The 9,431-nt window shown below is 60.1% G+C and overlaps 1 protein-coding gene across 1 annotated transcript in view; it reads right to left on the bottom strand.

Annotated features, from left to right (window-relative positions):
* Positions 1-3,672: 3,672 nt before the first annotated feature.
* Positions 3,673-9,431, bottom strand: part of CHMP6 (charged multivesicular body protein 6) — a 7,280-nt gene continuing 1,521 nt past the window's right edge. Inside the window, exons 2-8 of the mRNA XM_017730713.1 lie at positions 9,146-9,353; positions 8,582-8,669; positions 7,792-7,878; positions 7,635-7,700; positions 7,454-7,534; positions 7,214-7,268; positions 3,673-6,001 (exon numbers count right to left, since the gene is read on the bottom strand). Of these exons, the coding sequence (XP_017586202.1) occupies positions 5,949-6,001; positions 7,214-7,268; positions 7,454-7,534; positions 7,635-7,700; positions 7,792-7,878; positions 8,582-8,669; positions 9,146-9,353 (638 nt within the window). The 3' untranslated portion in view covers positions 3,673-5,948. The remainder of the gene's footprint in view (positions 6,002-7,213; positions 7,269-7,453; positions 7,535-7,634; positions 7,701-7,791; positions 7,879-8,581; positions 8,670-9,145; positions 9,354-9,431) is intronic.

Below are 9,431 nucleotides of genomic sequence, written 5' to 3'. Positions count from 1 at the left end.
CCAACCTCTGCCGTGCCCCGCTGGGGGCTGGGGGAGCAGAGCTGGGGGAGCCCCAAAACGCGCCGGGTCCCCGTCGCTGCCGGCCCGAGCCCCTGTCCCTCCTCACCTGCCCCGGCGCCTGTTCCACGAGTGAGTAATGCTGAATTACGGCGCTAAGGAGCTCTCTGGGGATCCTTCGGAATAACAGGAATAGTTTATGCGATTTGCATAATTGGCATGATGGGATTTTGCATCACGTTGCTGAGCTCAGGGAAGCGTCCGGGGCAGAGCCGAGGTGCTGCTGGGGGCTCTGGGCACCTTAGGGGGCTCTGGGCACCTTCCCTTCGTGGGGCTGCCTCCCCCCTGCCCTGCCCTGCCTGGGAAGGACCGGCCAGTCACAGAGGGGTGGCAGAAGGGACAGGATCAGGTCCCACTGCCATCCCCAGCCCGTGTCCCCCTTCTGTCCCTCAAGGTGACCCTGGGCTGGTCGCAGCCCCACAGCCCCCTTGGGCAAGTTTGCCTGTCCCATGGCCACCTCTGATGGCTGTGGCTACCCAGGCCAGCTCCCAGGAAGCAGCGAAACGCTGGATCTCGGGCCTGAAGGACGCGATGCCAAATTCCCACTGCTCCTGTTCCAGCCCCAAGGCCTCCCAGCTCCCTGCACGGCATCTCCAGCCTTCCCACAGGGACGTGGCTCCTCCTGATTCCAAGCACAGCACAGCCCTGGGACTGGTCTCCACTCGTTTCCTCTCTCTCTGATTAATCACGGAGCGTTGGGCTCTGGCTCCCCAGCCCCGGAGCAGCCTGGCATCGCTCTGCTGTGCTGGCTGAGTGGCAGCCACGGGCCGGGGACACAGGCTGGGGACACCCATCACGCAGCAGCGCTGGCCCTCGGGGACACCCGGCGTGGCCACGGCTTCACCCACAACTTGGGGAGCCACATTCCAGCACAGGGCAGGGCAGCCAGGGCTGTTTGGGGCAGCAAAAGTGGTGACACAGGGACAACTGCCATCTCCCAGTGCTGTTTCCACCCATCTGCCATGGGTCCCATGGCCCCCAGGAGGGGGAATTTTGGCTCCTACGTCAGAGCAGGCCCTGCTGAGGCATTTCAGCCCCTGCCAAGCACCACCATTCACCGGCAGCTCCCGTCTGGCACCACGAGCCAGCAAAGGTCACATTCCCGGCTGCGGCCGCGCTGCGCTCGGACAGACCCGCTTTGTTCCCAGCGCTGCTCTAATTAGGAAATTGCGCTGATTTTTTTTCCCACAGTTGAACTATCAAAACTTGGGCTTGTTCCCTGCCAAAGCCTCTCCTATTGCTCTGCTGGTGACTCAGCGTGACACCAGGGCACTGAAAATATGGAAGAGGGAAGGAGCCAGTGGTTGGTTCCCAGTGTGTCTGAGTGGGCAGTTGGGATGGGGGGAGGGTTGGCACAGTGAGGTTTGGGTGCAGAATGCAGCACCCCAGCGGTGCCCCCAAGTGTGGACAGCACCCAGACCCCTGGGACCCCCATGTGGGGCAGGGCAAGCTCAGGGTGTGGATGATGAAGAGGAGGAAGAAGATGAAAGATCCTGACCAAACTGTGCCTGGTCCTGAGGCAGGGTTTGCCAGGGAGGGTGCAGGACAAGGGACACGGTGAGTTCATTCCCAGGGGTGGGAGCTGAGAGGGGACAGGGAGAGCCCCAGGGCCTCTGAGCCCCTTGTGCCAGGAAGCAGCAGGGCCCAGAGGAAAGGCCCATGGATCCGACACCTCCGGGGTTCTCAGCTCCTTGTTTTGCTTTTCCATGGGTGTTCCAGGAAAGATCGGAGGCAGCGGAGCATGACAACGCGTCAGGGGGTGCAGCTGTGTCAGGGGGTGCAGCTGTGTTAGATTGTGCAGCTGTTTGGGGCTGTGCAGCTGTTCTGGGCTGCACTGGCAGCCCCCCATCCCCCAGAGCTGCCATCCAGCTGTGTTGGCATAGAAACTGCCAGGGCTCTGCCACCGCCTCCCGTTACACAATTCCCTCAAAGCCCGGGGAAGAGGCTGCTGAGGAGGGGAGGCAGCTCCCGGCCTTTGCCCTGAACCAGCTTCGTGTCAGCTCCCGGCACACGGACGGGGTGTGGGGGACCAGGGAGGATCCAGCACAGCCCCAGGGAACGGTGCTGGAGCCCAGCGGCTCCGCTGCCTCCTGGACACCAGGGAGTAAGGGTCTATTTAAAGGCATTGCTGCTTGCATAAGGCTGGCTGGAATTCCTGCTCGCCCCCGGTCCCATCCCTCACTCGCAGGGGTGCGGGATGTTGAACGAAGGCTCTGTGCGGGGCAGCGGTCCTGGCTGGGCAGATCCCATGGGATGGGGCAGTGTCCCCATGGAACAGGAACCATCCCTGTGGAGGGAGTAGGGAATGGGCAGCAACATCTCCCAGCAGAACTGCTCGTTTCCCCCTTCCCCTGCACGGGGCCGGGATCCCACATTGCCACACAAACCATGTTAAAGGCCACGGAGCTGGATCCAGCACTGAGCAGCGTGTTGGGAATAGCAGAGAGATCCAGGAGGAGTGAGGGCTCCGGGAACGCTGAGATTCCCTGTCACTGTCACACGTGCTGTGCCTGCACAGGCAGGTTTGCCCTGGGCATTGTCCGGTGGCCAGAACCTCTCCAGAGCCTCTGGAGAGGGGCCCGGGGCTCCGGGGAGGGCTCCGGGCGCTGCGGGGGCAGCCGAGGCAGGAGCATGAGGTTTGTTCCTGTTCTCCAGGGTTTCATTAACAACGAGCAGCGCTGCCTCCACACTCCTCTAACTCAACATCTGGCCAACTCAAACACAGCTGGAAGAGCTCCGTGCGCAGCCCTCCCGGCGGGAGCTGGCTCCCACCCCGCTGCCACAGCTGAGGGGCACGGGGAGTGCTAATTACACACTCCAAACTCGGCACAGCTGCTTTCCCAGGGCCCCGGCAGGGCGGCCCGGCAGGGCTGAGCTGCTGTCGAGGGTCCGCCTGGCGCAGGCAGGGGGGGCCTGGGGCATCCCGCTGCTCCCAGCAGCAGGAGAGACGTAAATCCAGAGTAACGAGGGAGCAGCTGGTGTCCCAGCACGGCTCAGGAACACCGCAGGTGGAGCCTCACCCTGCACCGGGGCTGAGCGTGGGGGTGGTGCTGCGCTGCTCCTGCCAACCGCATCCCCTGTCCCGGTGCCCATTCCAGGGGGGTCGGTCACACACCGGGCTCGGTGTTGGCCGGGGCAGGTGGTTGGGGATGGAAGCACCAAGTCCTCTAGAGGGAGGCAAAACAGGACGGGCCAGTGTGGTCCTTCAGGAGGGAGCCACACGTCCATGAGAGCCCTGAGTCTGGGCACGGACTGGTCATGGATCGGTTTGACAGTTCCAGAGTAATTCTTACAAAAACCCCTCACGTGGCCTCGCTGTAAACCCAAGGATGGGAGGGCAGAGGCAGAGGCTCTCAGAAATCTCAGCCACAGCTGGTTCGGGGCTGTGCCAGGACTGTCCCGGCGCTGTCGGCTCCATCTGAGCCCCCCGGGGCCATCCAGGCACACAGGACCGAACCCGAACGGGATTGTTTGTGCCACACACGGAGCCTGCTCTGAAATTTCCTGCCCACATCTCTCCCAGGGGCAGGAGCAGGGAGGGGAGGGAGGAGGAAGGCAACTCCTGCTCATCCAAAACACTCCCTGTGAAAACACGAGGCTGAAGAGGAGTCGGTGGAACCACTGGAACCAGTTTATTGTCACAGCACAGCACAGAGGTCACGGCCCACTCCCGGCTCTTCCTCCCAAGGAGACCCGGCCCAAGCTGCTGGGGCAGGGATTGGCAGAGGAAGCTGCGGCCAATCTGCTCCAAACTTTCCTGCTGGATCAGTAAATGGCCTCTCCACTGCGGCAACGAATGGAAGGGGCTGCATTAACCCCTTCAGCACCTGCCCCCCTCCCTCTCCACACCCACTTCCACCGGGAGCGCAGGTTCGTCTCTCCCGCTGCCAGGGCGTTCAGCAGAAAGAAAACCAAAGCAGAGGGACTGTGGCACACCCTCCTCATCCCTCTGCCCCCTCCCGCGGCGATGCCAATCCCAGGGAACAGGGTTTTCCCAAAGCACCAGCAGCGGAAGCTGCATTCCCAGGACAGATCCCTTCCAGACCCTCCTGGGAGCGCCCAGTGCTGCTTCCCGTGGATCCACATTAGTCAGGGGCAGGCTAAACAACCCGGCACCCGGCTGGCAACGGGCTGAAGGAGCCTTGAAGGAAAAACGCTGCCCAGAAATGCGCCTGCCAGCGCGGCACTGGTGAATCCAAGGCTCTCTCTGGTGGGAATGGGCTGCGTTGCAGCACAGCCAGGACCGAGCAGAGAGAACAAACCACTGTGAGCAGAGCATGATCCTGTCCCCGGGAGGGCTGGGAGCAGGAGCTGGCTGTCCCAATAGCGGCTGGGCTGACCAGACACAGCCTTGGGACCATCCACTGCCCCGGCCAGCTCCAGAGGCAGCAGCTGCTTTGCCAGCACTGTGCCTGGGTTTGTTACAGAACATCACTTAGGAGAAGCAGCAGGATTGCAAATGGGGCATTCCCAGGGCACTCACTGCCTTGGGGACACACGAGGAGGACGAGGGTGCCCTGGCCAATCTTTGGAACACAACAGAGAGCGTGACTCCACCCAGAGCTGCCCCTGGCCCAGCACCACGGGGGAGCACCCCAGTCCCTGGGATCACTTCTTGTCTAGCACCAGATCCCACAGCCCCAGCAACAGCCTCCCAAAGTCTCCAAGGACCCTCTGGTCCTTCTGCTGTCACAGAAATGCAGATTAAGGGTTGTGGCTTCAAGAATGTAATAAATAAAGATCTGCAGTGTCCTGAAGAGCATCTGCAAGCTGGGAGCTGAGCTCCTTCCAAGAGCAGCCAAATCTGCCACCACCTGGCTGCCCAGGCAGCGTTCCAGACCTCCAGCATCCGAGGGAGCTGGCGCTGCTCCGACTGTCCTCAGAGGGGATGGGGCTCCCTCGAGCTGCTCCCGGAGCACTTTGGAGTGGTGATTTCTGGAGCTTCGGGCCCCATGTCTGGCGCAGCACAAGCCCGAGGAAACGTGTCCGAGCCCCCGAGGAAACGTCCAGCAGGAGCAGCTGGAGCTGAGTCCATGTGATCCATCAGTCCATCCCGGCCAAAGGTGAACTCTGACGCTGGAGCAGAGCCAACGAGGGAGGGATCCTGGCTGCTGATACAGGCAGAAGCTCCTTGCTGGCATCGCAGGCGATTTCTGCCGGCCCAGGGCTGCTCAGCCCCGCAGGGTTCTGGAGCTGGGGCTGAACCGTGGCCGGGGCAAACTCCTCAGCTCACAGCAGATCAGGCTTTGCCCGCCAGAGCCGCTGCAGCAGGAGCAGAGCCGAGCACCCAGGCTGAGCTTGGCCCAAATCAAAGCCCCTTGGGCTGGTTCCGTGTGAGCCAGAGCCGAGCCCAGCCCGGAGCTCGTGTGGGAACTCCGCACTCCCGGCTCCGGCGCTGCCCAACGTGCAGCAGGACAGGGACACGGCAGCCCCTCCACAGATGGAACCAGGAGAGAGGAGGGACAGAGGAACACAGACACCAGAGTGCTCCACAGGGCTCGTGCTCGCCCAGCCCATGCCCAGCACGAACACCGTCGCTCCGAGCGTGGCATTTCCTGGGATTTGGCCAGAGCAAAGGCACACTGACCTCACCAGAATCAAACCTACAGAGAAAAATTTGGCTTTGGATGTTTTACAGTTGCTGTTTAATCCCGAGACAGCGCAGCTGAGTGAGTTTGGAATTTAAGTTACAAAAAAAGAAAGCACTAGAAAATAATCTTGATACAAGAGCGATAATCAGCTGAGGTTCCCCACCCTGCGCAGGGAATCCTGCTCCACAATCCACCCAGCACAGCTGGGATGCTGCCAAGGCATTGCCTGTTCCCAGCACACGCTGGGAGGGCAAACTGTCCAGGGTGAAAGTTTCGTGGGGGAATCCCCAGCACTGGGAGTTAAGATGCTGCCACCAGCTCTGGCTTTGGCCTGTTCTTGATGGGTGACACCTCTGTGGAAGGAAAAGAAACTTGTTATAAAATCAGGGAATGCAAATATCCTGCAGCCATCACCTGAGGAGGATCCAGGGCTCAGAGTCCACTCTGCAGAGCAGCAAACGCTTGCACAGCACCTGAACTAAGAGAAGTTTGTTATAAATAATCCCACATTCCCATGTGGAAATGCCCCTTTTGCACAGCACTGAAGAATTACAGACTTTCAGAACATGCCCAGCCCAGCAAAGCCACCAGCCCAGGGACAGATCCTGGGCAGGAGCAGGGCCAGCCCTGCCCTCACCCCTGTGACCCCACAGCCCTGGGCCGTGTTTTGTTTGGCCTCGGTGCTGACATCTGAGCCCTGTTTAGGAGTAAACAAGCTCCAAGGAAACCAGCCCCATTCCCCACATCCCAGATTGCTCCTGGGCAGATTCCACACAGCGAAATGGCTTCTTCCAGCTCCTCTTTGCACAAGCACGGAGGTCCAGCTCCTGTGAGCGACCGCTCAGGGCTCTGCTGTCCCAGAAGAGTCTTCACCAGTCTGAGTTTTCAGGTCCTCAGCACCTGATAAACCCCAGTGAGCTCCCTCCCTGCTGGGCAGGACCACCAGGGCCTGTTTGGTCACCTTCTTGGTGAGCTCTCCCACTTCCCAGCTGGATTCCCACACAAGTCCATCCACTGAGGTTCTGGATTTCTCAGGAACACTCAGCTGTGTGGAGCTCGTGGTCTGACATTCCTGGAGCTGTGGGACCCCAGTGATCCTCATCCAGCTGGTTCCAAATCGCTGTGAAGTGAGGTGGGAAGAGCTCCAAGTCATCCCAAGCCTCAGGGAGATCCAGTGCTGTGCAAGGTGAATCCAACATCCACAAATCCCTGCTGCGATGGCAGGACCAGACCTGGGCTGTGGGAGGAAGCCTTGCCTGGCTCAAGCAAGGAAAGAATTCCTTCTGGAGCCTCCTGATGGAACGAGGTGTCTCAGGGCAGGTACAGGATGTGACAAGAACAGCAGATGTCACACAGGGAGCTCCCCAGCGGAATGACCAGACGCCGACGGAACAGAGAGCGGAGCCTCGGGTGCTTCTGGAGCGAGGGCTCGGCTGGGCCTGTCCCCACGCCAGGAGCTGCTATTCCTTCCCATTTCCCAGGACAACACTTACACTGGGAGAGGGCCCCAGAGCATTGCCCGGGACAGGAGCATGAGAAGCCAAAGCTGAGCAAGGAGAACATACCTGGGACCTTCTCTGGGAGCGGCTCCGAAGGAACTTCTGGAAGCTCCAACTGTTCCTGCAAGGACATTTAAGACAACGTGTCACCCGTGCCACAGACCACGGCTGTGGGCAAAGACTGGGGTGGCAATGTCCCACATTTCCCCCCAGACCGAGCTCTGAGAGCAGAAAAAGGTACTTTATCTGCTGTTACAAACAGCTTCCTGAAAACGTGGATTTCAATCCCGACACCACCAACCTCACCTGAGTAATAGCATTTAATTCTTCTAGAATGGCATCCTCATCCTCCTCCGTCAGGCTGCCAGCCAGGAGCTCGTCTATTTGCTGTGGAAGAGAGGGAAGGACGTGACATGCCCAGCCTTTGGCACGCTGCACGTGCAAGCAGCTCTGTGCAGAGGCTGCTCCCAGCTCCCCCTGCACGCACCCTCTGGTACTCCACAGCATCCTGGGTTTCTCCTATTATCCTTTCCACTTCTTCTATGGACATAACCTGAAGGGAAGAGCCAAAATCCAGGTGTGGGGGGGGCCTGCAGGGAGGCAGCTCCAGCCAGGCCCCTCTGACCTGCCCCAGCCACACACACCTGGTGCATTTTGTTCAGACACTCATTGCCTATTTTCAGGCCCTCGATGACCTTCATTTCAATCTGGGTGAATTCAATGTCCTGGACCTGGAATGGGAAGCAGAAAGGGAAGAGCCCGTCAGACTTTGGTCAGGCACTGGCACAGGCTGCCCAGGGAATCTCAAAGGCATTTAACAGATGTGTGGATGTGGCAGCTGGGGACAGTGGTGGCCCTGGCAGTGCTGGAGAGCACAGGCTCCATGGGCTCAGAGGGCTCTTCCCACCGAAATAACTCCCTGATTGCTATTCTTAGGCAGACACAGGCTGCCAGGACCACCAGAGAAGCTGCAAGGAAGAATCAGTTGAGCCCCTTCTGTCCTGTCAATGGCACCAGCAGCAGGAAACATCCACACAAAAAGCTCGGCATGGGTGGCTGCACCAGCAGGTCCAACAGCCCTCAAAGTGATTTCACCAGATTTTCCAGCTGTCAGTCCCAGCTGAGACCTCCCCAAACCCAAACACATCCAATTCTGAGATGACAGTGCCGAGACAAGCCCAGGAAGTCCCCAGTGCAGCCATCCCCACTGTGAGTAACGTTTCAGCAATTTCCAAAATACACATTTAACACGGAGCCTGCAGATTCCAAACGCACCACCTCGTGTCTCCAGGGAAAAGTCGTGGCACATGTACAATTTTGGACATTTGCCCTTGGACAGAGGGCTAAACACCTGCCAGGACCTGCCAGTTGGAATGGAATTCCATGGGATCCAAGGGGAGCCCCGCCCCGGAACACCCCAAGGCCCTCACTCACCATCCGCTCCAGGTTGCTGATCTGGTTCTCTGTTTTATCCAGAAGCTGCTCCTGGTACCGTTTCTTCTTCAGCAGCAGCATGGCTTTCCTGAGGGACACACAGGGAGGGAAACTCAGCTTGGATGAAGCAAATAAAGCCTAAAAGAACCCCATCAGATTGTTCTGTGCTTCTGCTAAGAGGGGACAACTTGTGTGCAGCTGAACTGGCAACCCTGAGCTGCTCCTGGGAAGAGCAAGGATGAGCAAATCGGATATTGGGAATAAATCTTTCCATGGGAGGGTGGGGAGGCCCTGGCACAGGGTGCCCAGAGCAGCTGTGGCTGCCCCTGGATCCCTGGCAGTGCCCAAGGCCAGGCTGGACATTGGGGCTGGAGCAGCCTGGCACAGTGGGAGGTGTCCCTGCCATGGCAGGGGGTGGGATGAGATGAACTTTAAGGCTCCCCTCAACCCAAACCTTTCCGAGACTCTGATTCCTCCGACCCAGCGGTGTTTCCTTCCCAGGGACACGCTGGCGGTGGCACCGGCGCTCCCCCCCTCGCCCCCCGGGGACCCCTTTCCCCTCACTCTTTCTTGCCGTCCCGGAGCAGCTGCCGGGCCAGCGCCCGCTCCCGCTCCAGGCCCAGGCTCAGCCGCTTCTGGTACTGCCGGAGCTTGTCCCGCTGCTGCTTCAGTTGCTGCGGGAGAGAGGGACACGGAGGGAGCGCGGGAGGGACAGACAGAGGGATGGACGGACAGAGGGACGGACGGACAGAGGGACGGACAAGGGTCACCGCTCAGCCCTGGCAGCTCCAGCGCCCGCTCCAGCAGCGCCGCTCCCCGCCCGGTCTCTCCCCGCCGCCTCACCGCCGGC

This window comes from Corvus brachyrhynchos, unplaced genomic scaffold (assembly GCF_000691975.1).
Source record: "Corvus brachyrhynchos isolate BGI_N302 unplaced genomic scaffold, ASM69197v1 scaffold340, whole genome shotgun sequence".
In the NCBI taxonomy this organism is placed as follows: domain Eukaryota; kingdom Metazoa; phylum Chordata; class Aves; order Passeriformes; family Corvidae; genus Corvus; species Corvus brachyrhynchos.
This window is presented reverse-complemented; position numbering and strand designations above follow the sequence as displayed.